The 19,223-nt window shown below is 41.5% G+C and overlaps 1 protein-coding gene across 2 annotated transcripts; it reads right to left on the bottom strand.

The window, feature by feature from the left end:
* Nucleotides 1-12,223: 12,223 nt before the first annotated feature.
* Nucleotides 12,224-19,014, bottom strand: LOC132155677 (synaptotagmin-2-like). 2 transcript variants are annotated; one of them, XM_059564399.1, is made up of 8 exons: nucleotides 18,501-19,014; nucleotides 18,174-18,216; nucleotides 18,021-18,086; nucleotides 17,404-17,465; nucleotides 16,763-17,170; nucleotides 16,575-16,694; nucleotides 14,789-14,900; nucleotides 12,224-12,940 (listed from the first exon to the last, which is right to left on the bottom strand). In XM_059564399.1, the coding sequence occupies exons 2-8, from the start codon at nucleotides 18,193-18,195 to the stop codon at nucleotides 12,633-12,635; spliced, it is 1,098 nt and encodes a 365-aa protein (XP_059420382.1). In that variant the 5' UTR covers nucleotides 18,196-18,216; nucleotides 18,501-19,014; the 3' UTR covers nucleotides 12,224-12,632. The 2 variants fall into 2 exon arrangements, with proteins under 2 accessions (XP_059420382.1, XP_059420381.1); XM_059564398.1 differs by having other exon boundaries at nucleotides 18,021-18,216.
* Between the last annotated feature and the right edge of the window lie 209 nt (nucleotides 19,015-19,223).

The raw sequence follows: 19,223 nt of genomic DNA, 5'->3' as shown, positions 1-19,223 counted from the left end.
CAGATATTCCCTTATTTCAGAAGTTGACACAGAGTCAGCCAATCAGATTAGAGCTTGCCAGATCAAGCAAGTACTTTCCAGTTTGAGTGCAATATTCATCAGCGTCAGTGAACTGACTGTGAGTGATCAGTGAATGTGTTATCTAAGGACAAGAATGGCTATAGCCTAGTTCACTGCAAGATAATCGGTTGAGTTTGTTTCACATCTTGTTTTATTTTCTTGGGTTTACAGAGTTAAATTTCCACTTCACAGGTTTTTGGGATTGTGTATTGTTGTGTGACAGAGAATGGAATCCGACAGGCTGAAAAACAGAATTCCTGTTCCCGCTTTGTTTGGATTTCATGCGGTTTGAAGCCTGTTGGTCTATAAAGAATGTTTCTTGATGTCTGAATGCCTCAGATCAACCGATATCTTTTTAATCTGTCCAATAATCAGCCACTATTGTTTATGTTTTGTTTTACTACTATTTAAGCTATAAAGAAAAAAATCTTTCAGAATAAATAATAAAATAAAATGCATGTTCAGCCTTTTTGATGTTCTCTAAATTTCACTTTTAGTTACTATTCCAGTTTGGCCTCATGACATCCTGATTAAATTGCTGTCCAAAGGTCTGTTTGTATTTGTGAAGAAATTGATTTTGGAGCACTTTGGAGCACACACGCACAAAAAGCTATTTTAAAAATTGTAGACCAAAGCACTTCTAACATAAAAGTCAGTTTCAGTTAGGCTTGCAACAAAGTTACATTAAACATAATAGGAACAGACAACAGGCTAATTCTGTGTTTTTTTTTTAAATTGAAATATAGGTTTTATATGTCAAATCAGGTGCCCCGGTTTTCAATATATTCAGTTTATTTGTAGATGTCAATGTACACAATGTACAAATATAATGGTACACCCAATACAATACAACACAAAAACACAAAAACACAATGATGACAACAACAGTATGCCCTGGGCTGATTCATTCGTGCTCCATGCAGTGTGTGAGCCAATTCTATATCAATTATTACATTTTAACTGAACTTTAAAATGGGAAATTGAATCCAGCTGGTGGATGTGCAAAGGTAAAGAGTTCCATTAGCTTCGGCGCTGCACAACTAAAAGCCCTACCACCAAAGGAACTCATCATGAAGTTTGGAACAGACAATAAATGTGCAGAAGTATGCTGACGAGAGTGATGTAGTTATGTTCACTGTGAAGCTTACACTGCAAGGTATTAAAAAAAACATATTTGTGACCCTGGACCACAAAACCAGACATAAGGGTCAGTTTTTTGAAATAGAGATTTATGCATCATCCGAAAGCTGAATAAATAAGCTGTTAGAAAAGGATGATATTTGGCTGAGATACAACTATTCGAATACTTGGGGCCCGTTCTTCGTACGTCGCTAACTCAGTTAGCTTGATTTGATTGTTGACGATTTGGCGTGATCTTGGATCATTTGGTTCTTCGAAGCTCATCCCGGAGCTGCTGTCATAGCAACAGGTCCGTAAGCTTAAACCTGCTCGGGAGCAGGCTTATTTCATGTAAACAGGATTAGATCGCTTATTTTCAACCAGAACTGATACTCAAAATATGTCTGCTACCACTGCTACTTTATTACAAGTGTATCGTACTGATCCAGGGACAATAATTTAAAATAATAATCATTATTTAAAAATAATATAAAAATGCTGTGTAGTCCATAACAGCCTACTATAGACAGCCAGTTTTACTCACTGAAATATTTATTTGTCATAAAAGTATTACTTCATAATTGTATTGGAGTCTTACACACATGCTATACAGATAATAGAGTCGTGCATTATTTTGAGTGATGACTGCTATTATAAGAGTGGCTTGATGGAGTGCAGGAGATGCAGATAACATGATATTGACCCTTAAGAAACTTTCATTAATGCTGTCACGTAACAAATATGTCTAAATATAAAATGAAATGAATAGATAATTTGTACACTGAAATAAAAATGTAAAGACTGCACAACTATTATAAATTGCGAATCTAAATAATTGGGAATCATAAAAAAAATGCAAAAAAATAAATAAAAACAAGTATCTATTATCTGTTTCATGTATCTCTTATAACATTTATGTAGTTTTGTTTGCTTGGCTGTTTCCTTATAAAAGTCCAGAAATTTGTCAAGTTTTTCGTCAGGTGTCGTTTTAAATTATATAACGTCATTACATTGCCGTCTTGCCACCAGCCAATCGCTGCACTGCTGATCATGGTTTCGAGTATCGATACATATCCCCTTTTAAGCCAACACATGAACGCGCAATTATCTCAGATAACTCAATCCAGCGATACTAATCATACACAACAGGTGTGTTCGAAGAACCCAATTAGCCGGATCATGATTAGCACGATGATATCATCTTGGATGTGTCATTTGATCTCGGATGTAATAAGCGACGTACGAAGAACGGGCCCCTGGAATCTAATGGTGCAAAAAAATCAAAACATTGAGAAAATCACCATTAAATTTGTCAAAATTAAGTTCTTAGCAATACATATTACTAATCAAAAATTAAGTTTTGATATATTTACGGAAAGAAATATTTATAATTTTGACCCATAGCCCTACAATGTATTTTTGGCCTTTGCTACTAATATACCTCAGCAACTTAAGACTGCTTTTGTGATGCAGAATCACTTTTGACCATCAGATTTTCACCAGTAAGAAAAAAAGTTTTAAAGTTTGTTGTTTTGCAGAACATCACAATTATATATGACATGAGAATAAGGCCTGAAGTTAGGAAGAACGTTTTGAGGAAAACATAATTTTATTTTCATAATGATTTTTTTCTTCTCAAACCTTGTCTGTGTAAAAACACCCTTGGCCAAATGCCACATAGGCCTAAATGCATAACATTTTAATACTACTGTTAACGTTATGGCAGCGGGGACTTTGAATGTGCATTAGTTATTTTATTTAATCTGTGTTATTTTAATGTTGTTGTTGTTGTTGTTTTTTTTTTACCTAAGAGGCACTGATGCTGAAGTGTCTGAATTCAAGCATTTCAGTGGGCTTAAATAGATCACCCTTTAGATTTAGTTCACAAACAAATGGCTGTTTTGACCTAAATATGCTTTTGACACCGCTTCTGTGTGTCAGAGCACGTGATATATTGTAAGTATATTGTAAACTATATGTTTTATGAAATGTAGTGAAGTAAAAAGTACAATCTTATGCTTTGGAATGTAGTGAAGTAAAATTAAAAGTACAGATATTTAAAAAATGTACTTAGGTACAGTAACGAAGCAAAGCTACTCCGTTACTGTCCACCACTGGCAGAAGATGATCTCAAAGAGCTCAGAGTGTCAGGAGAAAGCAGGCTGGATTCAGATGCGGGTAAACTCAAGGCTTTAAGCAGAGGAGGCAGAGAAGATGAGTCACGTTTCACAGGTTTCACTCGTAGTGAGAGGATGAGAAGCAGATGAGTCAAAGCAGATGAGTAATGTTCCACAGTAGTACGTATAACCGCCGAGACCGGAGGGATGACAGCTGGAAGCTACTAGGAGCTCTGGGCTTGTAAGAACAAGGGCAGAGAAATCAGCTAAACACACTGGAGCCTGAGTACAAGACACGACAAGGTGAGTACAAAGAGCAGCTAGAAGATCGGAGCTATTGGTACGAGTAACAACAGTCTGACAATAGACAGAGAAACACAGGGAATAATAAAGGGGAATAAATTAGAAGGACATAGAGAACAGGTGGCGAGCAATTAAGGTTAACAACAGGGAAACAAGGGAGGCGGGGAAAACACAAACAGGCAGACACAGTGAGCTGTCAAACCATCCAAACACACACAAATACATACACACACCAAAAAGGCAGGTGATTAGCCCCGAGACCCGACAGTACCCCCCCTCCCAGGAGCGTCACCTGGCGCTCTAGGAAGGGGCCTACCTCGATGCCGCCGGAAGTCCTCAATCAACGAGCGGTCCAGAATGTCCCGGGACGGCACCCAACACCTCTCCTCTGGACCATACCCCTCCCAGTCCACAAGATACTGAAACCCCCTGCCGCGGCGCCGCTCATCGAGTAATCTCTTAACCATATAGGTAGGAGATCCATCCACAAGACGAGGGGTTGGGGGGTGGGGCGACTACAAGCAGGATTAAGGGGGGAAGAGAACACAGGCTTGACCCTGGAAACATGAAACACCGGGTGAACCCGACCAAGAGTAGGAGGAAGCTTGAGCCTGATCGCCACCGGACTAACCACCTTGGTGATGCGGAATGGCCCAATGAATCTGGGTGCCAGCTTACGAGAAGGCGCCCGGAGAGGCAGATCCTTGGTAGAAAGCCAAACCCGTTGACCACACACATAGGCAGGAGGAGAGGACCGGCGACGATCAGCTGCAGTCTTGGTTCTGCCAGAGGTTTGGATCAAAATCCTCCTGACTTTCTCCCAGGTGCGACGGCAGCGCTGGACGAAAGCCAGGGCGGATGGAACCACTGCGTCGGGTTCCTGTGATGGGAACAGAGGTGGATTATAACCAACAGCACACTCAAAAGTAGGGGTGCTCCGATCACGATCGGCCGATCGTTAATGCGCATCTCGTCAGTAAAGCCGGTTCTCTAATCAGCGGTTAATTCCATCAGGTGCGTGATTACACATAGAACAGCTGTTACTACACAGAGCCATTGTTAACTGAGAAGATGCGGCAATAAACGCTGAAAACTAACGTGGATTTGCGCATCTTCTTAGTTAACAATGGCTCTGTGTAGTAACAGCTGCTCTATGTGAAATCACGCACCTGATGGAATTAACCGCTGATTAGAGAACCGGCTTTACTGACGAGATGCACATAACGATCGGCCGATCGTGATCGGAGCACCCCTACTCAAAAGGGGACATACCTGACGCGGCCACAGGAAGGGTGTTATGAGCGTATTCTGCCCAGGAGAGCTGCTGGCACCAGGAACTCGGATTGTTGGATGCTAGACAGCGGAGCATTCTTCCTAGATCCTGGTTGGCCCGCTCACACTGCCCATTGGTCTGGGGATGAAAACCTGAAGACAGACTTGCAGAGGCCCCAATCTGTCTACAAAATTCCCTCCAGAACCGGGAGACGAACTGGGGACCCCTATCTGAAAGCACATCCACCGGTAACCCGTGGAGACGGAAGACGTGATCCACCACCAGTTGGGCGGTCTCCCGGGCGGAAGGCAGCTTGGGCAGGGGGAGAAAATGAACCGCTTTGGAAAAGCGATCCACCACCGTGAGAACTACAGTGTTACCCTTCGACGGAGGAAGCCCAGAGACGAAATCAAGGGCAATGTGTGACCAAGGACGGGAAGGGATAGGGAGAGGATTCAGTAAACCATCAGGAGGGCGATTGACAGGCTTACTTTGGGCACATGTGGGGCAGGCCAACACAAACTGTCTAACATCTGCGGCCATAGTAGGCCACCAGAAGCGCTGTCAGATGGCAGACAACGTTCTCCGAATACCTGGATGGCAGACTAACCTGGATGAGTGACCCCACTCAAGGACCTCAGAGCGCAGCGCAGCCGGCACCGGCAACCTGCCGGCCGGCAGCGCAGGCACCGGCACCTGCACCCCTCGACCGGCCTCCTCAACTCGCTGCTCGATACCCCATGAAAGAGCCCCGACCACCTCCCCCTCAGGAAGGATGGCCTCGGCCGCAAACTCCCTCCCCGGAGCACCGAACAGGCGAGAGAGGGCATCGGGCTTGGTGTTCTTAGATCCCGCCCGGTACGAGAGGGTGAAGTTGAATCTGGCAAAGAAGAGCGCCCAGCGGGCCTGACGCGAGCTCAGCCTCTTGGCTGAACGGATGTATTCAAGGTTCTTGTGATCCGTCCAGACCAAGAAGAGCTGCACTGACCCCTCCAACCAGTGACGCCACTCACCCAAGGCCAATCGTACCGCCAACAGTTCTCTATTGCCGATGTCATAGTTACGTTCTGCAGGGCTGAGACGACGAGAGAAGAATGAACAAAGATGGAGCTTCCCATCATGGAGGGAACGCTGAGATAGAACTGCGCCAACCCAAACGTCCGAAGCATCAACCTCGACAATGAACTGGGCCTCCGGATCTGGAACCAACAGAACAGGTGCAGAGACAAAACGGGACTTTAAAATGTCAAAGGCTACCTGCGCTTCCCGGTTCCATCTGAAGGACACCTTAGTGGAGGTTAAGGCTGTGAGCGGTGCAGCGATCTGACCAAAATTCCGGGTGTATCGCCGTTAGAAGTTGGCAAAACCCAGGAAACGCTGCAGAGCCTTCCGGGAGTCAGGGACTGGCCACTGGGCGACAGCTTCAATCTTAGCGGGATCAGGCTTGATCCCCTCCGTAGAAATAATGTGGCCAAGGAACGTAACTGACTCAGCGTGGAATTCGCACTTCTCCGCCTTGACAAACAACTGGTTTTCTAGCAACCACTGGAGAACCCGTCTGACATGCTGGGTGTGTAATTGGAGAGAAGAGGAGAAAATCAAGATATCATCCAAATACACAAAGACAAATTGATTAATCATGTCACCCAACACGCTGTTGACGAGTCCCTGGAAAACGGCTGGAGCATTGGTAAGACCAAACGGAAGAACCAAGTACTCGTAGTGTCCCGAAGGGGTGTTAAATGCCGTCTTCCACTCATCCCCCTCCCGAATGCGCACCAAGTGGTGGGCGTTGCGCAGGTCTAACTTGGTGAAGACCCGAGCTCCCTGCAATAATTCAAAAGCAGAAGACATTAAAGGTAGGGGGTACCTGTTCTTGATAGTAATGTCATTCAAACCTCTGTAATCTATGCAGGGGCGCAGGGAGCCGTCCTTCTTCTGAACAAAGAAAAAACCTGCACCAGCGGGAGAGGAGGAATGGCGGATGAGCCCAGCCTGAAGTGACTCACATATGTACTTGTCCATGGCCTCTCTCTCAGGACCTGAAAGGGAATATAAACGACCCTTAGGCGGAGAAGAGCCCGGGAGGAGATCAATGGCACAGTCGTAGGGGCGATGCGGAGGTAGCGAGGTGGCCCGGGCCTTACTGAAGACCGCCCGAAGATCATGGTACTTCGCCGGAACACCAGTCAGGTCAGAGGGATCCTCCTGAGGAACACAAGACACAGAGACAGGACGAAAAGCAGCACCCAAACACGACACGTGACAAGACTGACTCCAGGCTAAAACAGAATTACTGACCCAATCAATGTGTGGATTGTGCTTGTGCAACCATGGGTGTCCCAGAATTAAAGGAGCCTTAGGGGAATCAATAATAAACAGTTCAATCAGCTCACAATGGCTGCCAGCAATATGAAGGTTTATCTTGGGTGTGACGTGGGTGATTGTGGCAAGGGGACGGCCAGCTAATGACCATGCTGATACGGGACTAACCAAAGGAATAAGCGGTATTCTCCAACGTTGAGCAGAGGCAGCATCAAGGAAGTTCCCCTCAGCCCCTGAGTCCACAAGGGCGAGTCCAGCATGTGAACGACTCTGGAAGGAGAGTTGGAACGGCAGCTGAGTGCGTGCTGCAGGAGAGCTTGAACTGAGAACCGTGCCCACCAGGACTCTCCGCCTCACTGGTGGGCCCTGGCTTTTAACGGGCACTGAAGGGCGAAGTGGCCTCCCTTGCTGCAGTATAGACACGCCCCCAACGTCAGACGCTCCTGCTGTGGTGTAAGCCGTAAACGACCCAACTGCATGGGCTCCTCCACCGAGGGCTGTCGGCCGGCTGAACTGGCTGAACTGGCTGAACTGGCTGAAGAGCACTCTAGGTGGCGCCACGGGGCGGGTGTTTGCCGTTGTTTGCGGCGGCGGCTGAGACGACCCTCAATACGGAGTGCGAGATTAATGAGATTATCCAATTCCCGCGGGAGCTCTATGGCCGCGAGTTCATCAGAAATGGCGAAATCCAACCCCTCAAGAAAACGGGCGCACAGCGCGATCTCATTCCAGCCGCATGCCGCAGTTAAAGTCTGGAACTGGATGGCATAGTCAGTGACGGAGCTCCTCCCCTGTGACAGTCGCGATAACTGGGCCGCCGCCTCGTCACCCTGAGCAGAGCGATCAAACAATTTGGCCATCTCTTGACTGAAATCTGCGAAGGTGGCACAACAGGGAGCCCGCGATCTCCATACGGCAATTCCCCATTCGCGGGCACGGCCCGAGAGAAGTGTAAGGACGTAAGCTACTTTGGTCTCTTCATTTGCATAACGCCGGGGCTGCAGAGAAAACACCAGCGAGCATTGGGAGAGAAACGCTTGACAGGCGTTAGGATCGCCATCGTAGACCGGCGGGTTGTTGGCATGGGGTTTGGACTCGTGGGACTTACTGGTGTGAAGAACGGACCCCCGTCTCGTTGCCTCTCGCTGAAGGCCGTCCACCCGTGTGAGGAGTTCGGAGACTCGGGCACTAAAAGCGTCCACATCCTGCACGGTGGTGTTGAGCTGGGTGGCATGCTGCCCTAACAAAACTCCCTGTTGAACGAGAGCCGAGCGAAGCGGATCAGATCCCGCTGAATCCATAATCTGGTCAGACTGTTCTGTCAGGAGAAAGCAGGCTGGATTCAGATGAGGGTAACCTCAAGGCTTTATTTAAGCAGAGGAGGCAGAGAAGATGAGTCACGTTTCACAGGTTTCACTCGTAGTGAGAGGATGAGAAACAGATGAGTCAAAGCAGATGAGTAATGTTCCACAGTAGTACGTATAACCGCAGAGACCGGAGGGATGACAGCTGGAAGCTACAAGGAGCTCTGGGCTTGTAAGAACAAGGGCAGAGAAATCAGCTAAACACACTGGAGTCTGAGGACAAGACACGATAAGGTGAGTACAAAGAGCAGCTAGAAGATCGGAGCTATTGGTACGAGTAACAACAGTCTGACAATAGACAGAGAAACACAGGGAATAATAAAGGGGAAAAAATTAGAAGGACATAGAGAACAGGTGGCAAGCAATTAAGGTTAACAACGGGGAAACAAGGGAGGCGGGGAAAACACAAACAGGCAGACGCGGTGAGCTGTCAAACCATCCAAACACACACAAATACATACACACACCAAAAAGGCAGGTGATTAGCCCCGAGACCTGACACAGAGTATACAAATTGAGAAGATCTGAAAAATAATGAGGTGCCAAATTATAAAGAGCTTTGTAGGTAAGAAGTAAAATTTTGTAATGTACAGCACACGATAATGAACAGGAAGCCAGTGCAACTTGAAAAGAATAGGAGTTATGTGATAGGATAACTGTAATCAATTAAGTTTTTTTTTCAGAAATGCCAAATAAAAGAGAATTACAATAATCAATCCGAGATGTAATTAATACATGAATAAGCACTTCAGTACTGTGCAGAGAGACTAAAGAACGAAGTCTAGCAATATTGCGTAAATGAAAAAATGCAGAACGTGAAATATTACTAATATGTGAACCAAACGAAAGCAAACCATCCAGTATAACTCTAAGACTTTTCACCTGGGCAGAAAAATGGACTGAACAATTATCAATGAACAAGGTAAAGGATTGAGTTTTAGATAAGACAGACCTAGAACCCACAATAGGGAGCGCTTCTGTCTTATTGGTATTTAACTTCAGTCATCCAAATATTAATGTCCTGGAGACATTTAGTAAAGTCAGGAGGGGGATGAGAAACATTAGGTCTTGTAGAAATATATACTTGTGTGTCATCAGTGTAAAAATGAAAATTAATACCATAGGAACAAAAAAAACGACCGAGAAGTAGAATATAAATTATAAATAAAAGCGGACCCAACACCGACCCCTGTGGAATGCCATGACTACCTGAGACAGGATCTGAATGTGCATTCTTAATCTGCACAAACTGTTTTCTATCACTTAAATAAGATGAAAACTAAAGAAGCGCATTATCAACTATCCCTATGCAAGCCAGTCGTTTCAATAATACTGAATGGCTAATAAAACACCCGCTGACTACAATGATATAGCTTGGAATAGGATCATTTTTAATATAACTCCGACTGGATTCGTCTGAAAGAAGAAAGTCATATACACATAGGTTGCTACGAGGGTGAGTAAAACACAAGCTAATTTTCATTTTTGGGTGAACTAACCTTTAACAAGTCTGCATTTATTTGCTCAAAGATACAGTAAAAACAGTATAATTATAGATTTGATATATTTACAGCAGGAAATGTACAAAAATATCTTCATGGAACATGATCTTAACTTAATATGCTGATGATTTTTGACATAAAAGAAAAATTTATAATTTTTACCCATACAATATATTTTGGCTATTGCTACAAATATACCACAGTGACTTAAGACTGGTTTTGTGATCCAGGGTCACATATTGTGTTTTTAAACAAAAGCAAGAAAAAAAGGAATGCATTCTTCCTTTCCAAGGCCCCAGACTTCTCATACTCACCCCTTCCCCCCAAATCCCATCGTGACTTTGATTAACAGACTGTAGGAGGAACAGTTTTCCAAACAGTCTTGAAGAGAGAGATGTAATCCCTGGGAATGGCCTTGACCAGTGGGGCCATAACATCTGTTCAGCCCTGCTCATTATGAGTCAAAGTTGTGATGTTCGCCTTTATTCACTATCTACTTATCTACAAGAAGACTGGACCAGTGGCTCGGCAGTAACTTCAAACAACCTGGAAGCAGGCCAAAACTAAATAATGTGCCACTGAGACACTCAATTGTTTAAATGGTGGTGGTCTGTTCTCCTTCCAAATGTTGTTATCCTAGCGTCAGGCTGATGATGCAGCCTCCTCAAGTGCTGTGTCTAGCTTTGCAATTTTAGCAGTGAGTCAGCGCTTCAGTGGGCTGGAACTGATGGGTGATGTGTGCAACTTTTGCAGCACAAATCCATCTGTGAGACATCCTTCATTATAGACACATTCAGTGCGGAGATAGATGAGGGGAAAGAAATGGTATCACATGCTTGTGCTGTTAGTTCCAAAATGCTGATAGTTTACGGTCATTTAAATATTAAAAAATGCATTGCAGGCTTGCTGAATCACAATTATATTGAAGTGGTTTTGTGTCTGTATTTCAGTTTGTCAAACTCTTCTATTCGTATGAAGATATCATTAAGCCTATGTTTGAACTCTGTGTAATGTACTCTAAAACAAAAACATGACCGACATTGAACATTTAAAAAAAATTATTCTCATAGTGTTAGAGAGCCATCTTGTGGTTACAGTTGGTAGCTTGATATTCGAAAACAAAATACAGCTGATTTAAGGGGGTCATATGATGTTGTTAAAAATAACATTATTTTTTGTATTTGGTCTAATGAAATATGTTTATGCTGTTTACGGTTTAAAAAACACACAATTTTCCACATGCTGTACATGATTGTTTCTTCTCTATGCCCCACCTTTCTGCAATGCATAGTTTTTTACAAAGCTCATCTGTCTGAAAAGCGAGGTGTGCTCTGATTGGCCAGCTATCCAGTGCTTTGTGATTTGCCGAATTCCTCAAACATGTGACAAAATGTTACGCCCCTCACCATATTGTGATCAGACTGTGATGCGTGTCCTGGTCAGAACACTGACACGAAAACAATAAAACCCATTACAAACGAGGCATTTCTTGCATCCAGTGAGGACATAATTACGGATTATAATGATTTATACTGTCTTTTTACACCGTGTGTTGCATCAAAATCATAAAACCATCTCTGCATTTGTGATCTGAGAAATTACAAACAACAAGTGCTACTCTACGACTGCTCAAAACTCGCTTTTGAATCATTCGTGGCAAATCCTTTACATATGTTAATGTACTTACAGACTTTGAGTCAGAACAGCCGGCAATGTAGTCTTCTCTTCCAGAATCAGGAAACAGTCCTCCATAAAATGTGCTGCACACATCTGAATATTTGGGTTGATTTGTTCTGGAACAGTGTTGTAAATAAAACTTAACCATTGATTTCTAGTATCGTCCTCTTCATGAATAGCTTGGTAACACTCCAAAGAGAAAGGACAATTCGAAATCGCATCATATGACCCCTTTAAATTAGTTTGGTAAACATGTAAATGAGGATTCATTCATAACGAATAAACGAGTATATATTTCCGTGTGTGTGTGTATACATACATACATATACACATATATTGGCATTGACATTTTCACAATCCCTAAAGCTTTTTTTCAGTTTATACTTGTAGGTTTTTAAACACCAAAAAGCAGTGGGAGGGAAGAGCATGCTTGAGATTAAATTAAACATAATGTAGTTTGAAAAAAATCAAGGAAAATACATATCACTTTTGAATTACATATTTTATTGTACATCATTTCCAGACATCTCTAAATTAAGCAAATAATGTAAGGACATTTAATTTGAATTTAGAATACTTTTAATGCCAGCAATGGTTAGCAGTCAGTTTAAATGTAATTTCCACCACATGATGCTATTAAACACAGTTCATTATTTGAGATGACATTGTGGCAAAAATGTTTCTGATCTGATGTTATGCGTACAATGAAAAACTTCATGTATCTCCATGTTCTATATTGTCAGTTTGTCATTGTTTAAATAAAAAAAAATAGTTTTTCTTGACAGCCCTCAAGTTTCGACTTTCCAACTTGAAAACACAGAAAACTCAGAAGTATGGCCTCCTATCTCCGGAAAAGGAAGGGTGTGCATTCATCAATAAATATTAGGTGTCTTCAGATAAAAATTGAATGCCACTTAGCGATTGGCTGTCGTAGTGATTGCATCATCAGTTTCCAGTGCTCGTCCTCGGAGGTCTTGCCCTTTTTGATGTGGATATGACCAATCAAACGCTTGGAAGACTTCTTTGAAGGCTGAATTTCGTAAACAGACACTACAATGGTGCACTCTCTGATCTGCTGATCTGGCAACACAAAGGTCAGGACCTCATTGAACACAGTCACTTCCCAGCGCTTCTTCTGTGTTGTACTCTGATGTCGAAGTTTGCAGTGGTTGCAGGTAATGCTGGTTCTGGCATAGAGAGCTGTGAGTTTAATCAACAAACACTTTAAAAATAATTTAAAAAGTAATTTTACAGCTTTTATTAATTAAGCTTGGTTAGTGTTAAATTGTAAATACACTATTGTTCGTTGTTGGTTCATAATGAATAAATTTGTACATTCAACTCATTCATTTTTACAACGCTATTTGTAAGGGAGGATACATTGTTACGCCAGTAGGTGGAGACACTGGTCATGAGCAGTGTTGCCAGATGTACGATAATTATCGTATTTGTACAATAATTTTTACCTCTGTACGATGTACGATCAATAATGAAACAAATCCCTTAATGTACGATAATTTCAGAATTCTATGAAAATTTAAATGAGGGTAGTTGCAGTCATATGGCTTCTTTACTCATACACGAAATCGGCTCATTACAGACACTCTAAATGCATTCGTGTGCACTTCAGGGTGTGTTAAGAATGTAGGAGAGTGCCCTGCTTTAAAGCCAACGAGCACTAGTTGCGGTCCATGATAGCAAGAACCCCTTCAACATCTGGCAACACGCAGGATTCCGATGATGTGGAGTTAACTGCACCACGCAGCAACAACTAAATTCCTTCTTCACTGGACGCGACAAAGCAAGTGTTAAAAATCATTTTAATATGATTTAATATGCGCCGCGACGCAGACAGTCACTGAAAATAATGGGATAGTATTTTGTCTCACTGCTTCCGTCCAACAATACGCCTTGTTATCTATTGTGGTCATTTGCAGGTCGTGTCAAAATGTTGTTGGTTTAGAATAGATAAATAACTCTTTTGACTCGTGTACGATAATTTTCTTCCAGATACGATAATTTTGAACTTCTGGTACGATACTTGGACATTTCCAATCTGACAACACTGGTCATGAGTCATTCGTTCATTTAGTGATGGAAATGCCACCGTGTGCTGCAGCGATTCTGCTATGGATTTGTTTGGAATTATTTTAGCTAATACTGGTAATGCTTTGTCTAAGATGGAAGTTATTCAGAAGAAACTTCTTGTTTGTGAACTTTTGGTAAACAATATCACACAGTCGTGCTGCAATTGTAGGTGGGGGGAGTGAATCCACAGCGCTCTCTCCCACCTTCAATACCATGACTGAGGTGCCTTTGAGCAAGAGCACTGCTCTGAGCACTGCTCTGTGTGTTCACTGTGTGTGTGTGTTCACTGCTGCGTGTATGCACTTCCAATGGGTTAAATGCAGAGCACGAATTCTGAGTATGAGTCACCATACTTGGCTGTATGTCACTTACACACACACACACACACACACACACAAAACCATATATATAGCCAAACAGAGTTTGGTTCTGTCACAGAACATGTTTCCACTGCTCCAGAGTCCAGTGGTGGCGACTTTAGTCCAACAGACTTTACACCAGTCGGTTTGGCATTGCACTTGGTGATGTGAGGCTGCTCCCAGCTCCTGCCGCACAGTTTGTGTGCTGGTTTTAATGCCAGTTGAAGCTTAGAACTCATCAGCTGAGTGTTGGTGACATTTTTTTTTACACACCATGCACCTCAGCACTCGGAGACCCCGCTCTGTGACTTTACATGGTCTTCCGTTTCTTGGCTGAGTTGGTGCTGTTCCTAAACACTTCCACTTTCCAATAATACCAATAATATCTAGCAGGGATGACATTTCACAAACTGACTTATTGCAAAGATGGCATCCTACCACAGAAAACAAACTTGAATTCACTGAAGCTTTCCAGATTGACACATTTTGAGTTTGCAAATGCAGACTGCATGCTTGCATGCTTGATTTTATACACCTTTGGCAACTGGTCTGATTGAAACACTTCCATACACGTAGAAGTATACACTTAATTATTCCTCACCTCTCTCAGTCTTATTGGGATGACATACTGTGCGGATCTTCAACACTCCCACCTCCAGCCTTTGAGATGTAGGCATGTGTTTCAGAGAGAGCAGTGCCTCACCAACCATGTCCTACACAGAAAATATACCAATTGTTCTTCATCTCACAATTTCCAATTTGTTATACTGAAATCTGCTAAGGACTTAATGGCTATACTGGATTATTTTGATTTATCACAGCACATTGATTTTCCTACACATTCTCATTCTTATACCCTTTATTTAATATGCTCTGTTGGCATTGTCAATTTTTGTATCCAGGGTCTGGGATATTCTGAGATCAACAAACTTATCAAACTGCCATCTCCCTTTCCTAGTGTTTCTTCTGACATCTGTGAATATTTGTTCTGACGTTTATACACAAAATTCACAATATCTTTTAATCTTTTGCTCCTTTAGAGCCCTATGCCTCTCAGATACCCTGTCGACTCTCTAACTTTACACTCAGCAATACATCTGTGGTTGAGCAGCTGATTATGAATTCTAACTCCTCTTCCTTTCATCTAGATTCAATACAAACAAGCCTGCTCAAAAAGGTTCTGCCTTGTCTCATTATACCCATCACTCACATGATAAATAGATCCCGTATGACTGTTTACATACCTACTGAACTGAAAGTAGCTGTGATCACCCTGGTACTCAAAAAACCTGGCCTTGACAAAAAAGTCCTGGGTAGATTTAGACCAATCTCCAACCTTCCCTTTTTTGTCTAAGGTCCTAGAAAAGGTGGTTGCCACACAACTACAGACTAATTTGGACAAGAATAATTAGCATGAACCATTTCAGTCCAGATTTCGTCTTCTCCACAGTACAGAGACTGCTCATATTAGAGAAGTGAATTACCTCCTCCTTGCCTCTGATTCTGGTACACTCAGTATTCTAGTCTTCTTGGAATTGGAAACTGAAACAGTGGCTAAGTTCATATCTCTCAGACAAGCAATAGTTCATTAGCATTGATGAACAAAACTCTTGCTTTGTCATTTTTTCCCATGGAGTGCCTCAAGGTTCTGTTCTTGGTCCACTTCTGTTTTTAATCTGCTTCCTTTAGGTGAGACCATCCAGTGCCTTGGCCTTAATTTCCACAGTTAAATCTATTTTACTGCATGTTCTTACTACAATTCTGTTTTCCTACCTTAACATATTGCCTACAAGATCTTAAAGTATGGATGGCTCAATTTCTTAAAATTAAACACTGAAAAAAAAAACAGATTCTGTCAGTTGGCCCAAAATCCTTTGTCTCCTCTCATTTTGACTCATCTATTAACATTGACTGAGCTATAGTTCATCCATCCCACACTTTACATAATCTTGGTGTACTATTTGATTCCACACTATGCTTTGAACCCCATCCAGCTTGTCAAGTCCTGTTTTTTCCATCTATGCAATATTGTCCATATATAACCCTCACTAAATTTCAAAGATGCTGAAACTCTTATTCATGCCTTCATAACTTCATGCCTGGACTATTGTAACTCAATTGTTATATGGCCTACCAAACAAAGCCCTTGATCGTTTGCAGCTTATTTAAAATTCTGCTGCTCGTTGCCTTACATTTACCTCTATCTGCCTATTTGTTTGATTATGCAACTGTATATTTGTATTTGTGTTCATGCTATCTGTCAACTTTATGTAAAGCATCCTTGGGTTTTTGAAAGGCACTATATAAATAAAACATAATAATAATTATTGAAAAATTTATTGAAAATGTATAGCTGACTGAATAATTATTATTATTTTAAAACTTACTTTCTTGGGTACTTGCAGTTCCTCTTTTAACTCCAAGGGATATGAGAGCTTCATACTGTTCAGGGGAGCACGGGCCTCTCCTAGAATTTCATGTCTTGAGTATTTATCAAAATCCCTAACCTAAAACAAACAATCCAAAAGTGAATTAATGCATCACAATAAAATAAGATGTAAGGTCAATTACGTACCTCAAATCTAACAGTGACTTTTGAAACTTCCTCTTCAGCCAGAGTGCAAGAGAACTGATCTCCAAACACAGGACTGCAGCTCTTCTTCACTAAACGTGTCTGCCATTCGTCCAGAACACACTGCATTGAACTCTGCTCCTCATCCTCTCTTTCTGCCCACAGCAACCGCACCCAAACAAATGGGTCCACACTGTGACTGAAGTCTCGAACGGCTAGATCCTGGGCATCCAGCACAGTCACCACCAGTCTGGACTGCAGCTGATCATAGAACAATGAAAAGCGTAGAGATCCCTGGATGTTCTCCTCTTCCAGATCTGCTATGCTTGCTAGATCTAGACTACTGCCCAGGTTAGTGTAAGAGGTGCCAGGGGACAGGCGGTGGCTCAGTTCCTTATTATGAACCTCCATCTGATGGACAGAGTGTGTATCAGGTCAAATTTTCTAGCATAATCACATAGTGTTATTGGATATTTAGAAATACACACATGCGGTTGGCAACCAAAGCAAACCATCTGTGAAACATGTTTTTCAACCATTTTGTTTGAGTTCAAAGCAAGCAAAAACAAAGCAAGCAAACACAGTACAAAATGGATGCATTCCAGGTTATGAAGATAGTGATGGCTTATGTAAATGAATCTTACCTTAGCGTCATTTGTTTGTGTAGCATACTGAAAACCTCCGCTCCTAGCCAACAGGCCATCTGCTAATAAAATATTCACTAGAATTAAATAGATGTAGATAGATATTTAGCATTATATATATATATATTTTTTATGTTTTTGAAAGAAGTCTTTTATTCTTATCAAGGCTGCATTTCATTTGATCACAAATTCCAGTCCAGTTTAGTGTCACATGATCCTTCAGAAATCATCCTAATATGCTGATTTGGTGTTTATCAATGTTTTTTGTTAAATACATTTACATTTTTAGATGAAAAGAAAGTTCAAAAGAGCAATGTATTTGAAATAAAAATATCTTAACATAAATGTCTTTACTCTCCCTTATGATCAACTTAGTATATCCTTTTTCAATAAAAGTATTAATTTCAAGTACAACAACAACAAAAATATCTTACTGTCCTCAAACTTTTGAACAGTACTGTAGATACAATAAATAATGTCATACATCTTATTTAATACTGTGCATCTAATCCACAAAAACTAAATGGTTATCTAAAAATACACCTGTTCCTAATAATATAATCTTGTGTATTAGGTCAAATATTAAAATCAACCATTTCTTTTGCATGGTAACTTACCAGGTCTTTGTGAAACAGGAAACCGTTTGCAGTGGCGGTAAATCTGCCATATCAGAAGGCAGAGGGCTATAAGGAAAAAGACACCAGATATGCCCAAAATACTATATTCCAATTCCTCTGAAATTGACAGTTGAATTTCTCTAAAGGACAAACCCAAAACGGCAAAGAAAATCATGTCTTTTTGCCATGGAAAGGCCTGGAAATGAAGGACATAAAGTTACTTTTGCTGGGTTTACTTATATTGCTTAATATTCATATTTAACCTGACAAGAACAACATTTACTGTACTATTAGCAATATAGTGTTTTTCATAGTATATAAAGTATACAATACATAGTTCCTGAAGTATTTGTTTAATAATATGTCTATTTCAAGAGACTGTTAGGGGAAAGACAAGGGTGTATTCTCGCAGGTTTTGAAGTACTAAATTTATTTTATAAAAGGAAACAAAATAAAAAAACCAAAAGGCAGAAACCCTACCTTTTTAAGCTTTAATTTTCCTCCATTAGTTCCATTTTGGGAATAAACTACGAGCGGAGCGGATCCTTATTCAGACGTAGTTGAGAGCGATCACCTGACAGACCATCAGCAAACACAAGGGCAAACCTGTTAGATCACTTGTTCATTCAGGTCTTATTAAACAGGCTTCGTCTGTGCTGCTTACATGAATCTACAGCTGAAACATAAGAGGGATACGATGTGTTTCACTGGCAAATGTAGAACTGCTCTCTTCTTCTTCTTTACTATTACAGTGTGCAAATTTAATGGCCAGTTTATCACTGCCTGTATCCAAATAGCCACAGCTTGTGAGATTAGATAATTGCTTATGAAAAAGAGTGTCAGTACAGTAGACCATTGTTCATTTACTTGAAAGGCTGCATAAGAAAACAGTTGTCTTCAAATCTGTTTAAAGAAATAACCACTCTGCCACCAAGAGACAAAACAATTATTAGAAAAGTAAATCAGAATATTCAAAATGTTACTAAATACAGCTTTATTCATACATATATAGTTTTATAATTTAAAGTTAACAATAATAGCAAACTTATAATGTCAATACAACCTTTTCTTAAAATGCTTTGCAAAACTATAAAATAAATGATAAATAGGATGAAAGGTAGTGGTTCTTGTCCTTGAGGAACAGTCATACCCTGCTGTAATTTATTAAAGGGAGCTTAAATTGTGAAAAACATTCAAAATTGT

The sequence above is a fragment of the Carassius carassius genome, chromosome 13, assembly GCF_963082965.1.
Source record: "Carassius carassius chromosome 13, fCarCar2.1, whole genome shotgun sequence".
NCBI classification, from domain to species: Eukaryota; Metazoa; Chordata; class Actinopteri; order Cypriniformes; family Cyprinidae; genus Carassius; species Carassius carassius.
Note: the sequence above shows the minus strand (reverse complement) of the source record. Positions and strands in the feature narration are given on the sequence as shown.

Bases quoted from the DNA above. Each gene is read 5' to 3' on its own strand.
- LOC132155677 (XM_059564398.1), bottom strand. From the start codon at position 18,195: ATGATTTTCTTTGCCGTTTTGGGTTTGTCCTTTAGAGAAATTCAACTG. The intron at 17,466-18,020 runs GTAAGTTACCAT...ATATTTTATTAG, and splicing joins TCCTGTTTCACAAAGACCTG to CAGATGGCCTGTTGGCTAGG. The intron at 12,941-14,788 runs GTGAGGAATAAT...TTAAACTCACAG, and splicing joins TCCCAATAAGACTGAGAGAG to CTCTCTATGCCAGAACCAGC.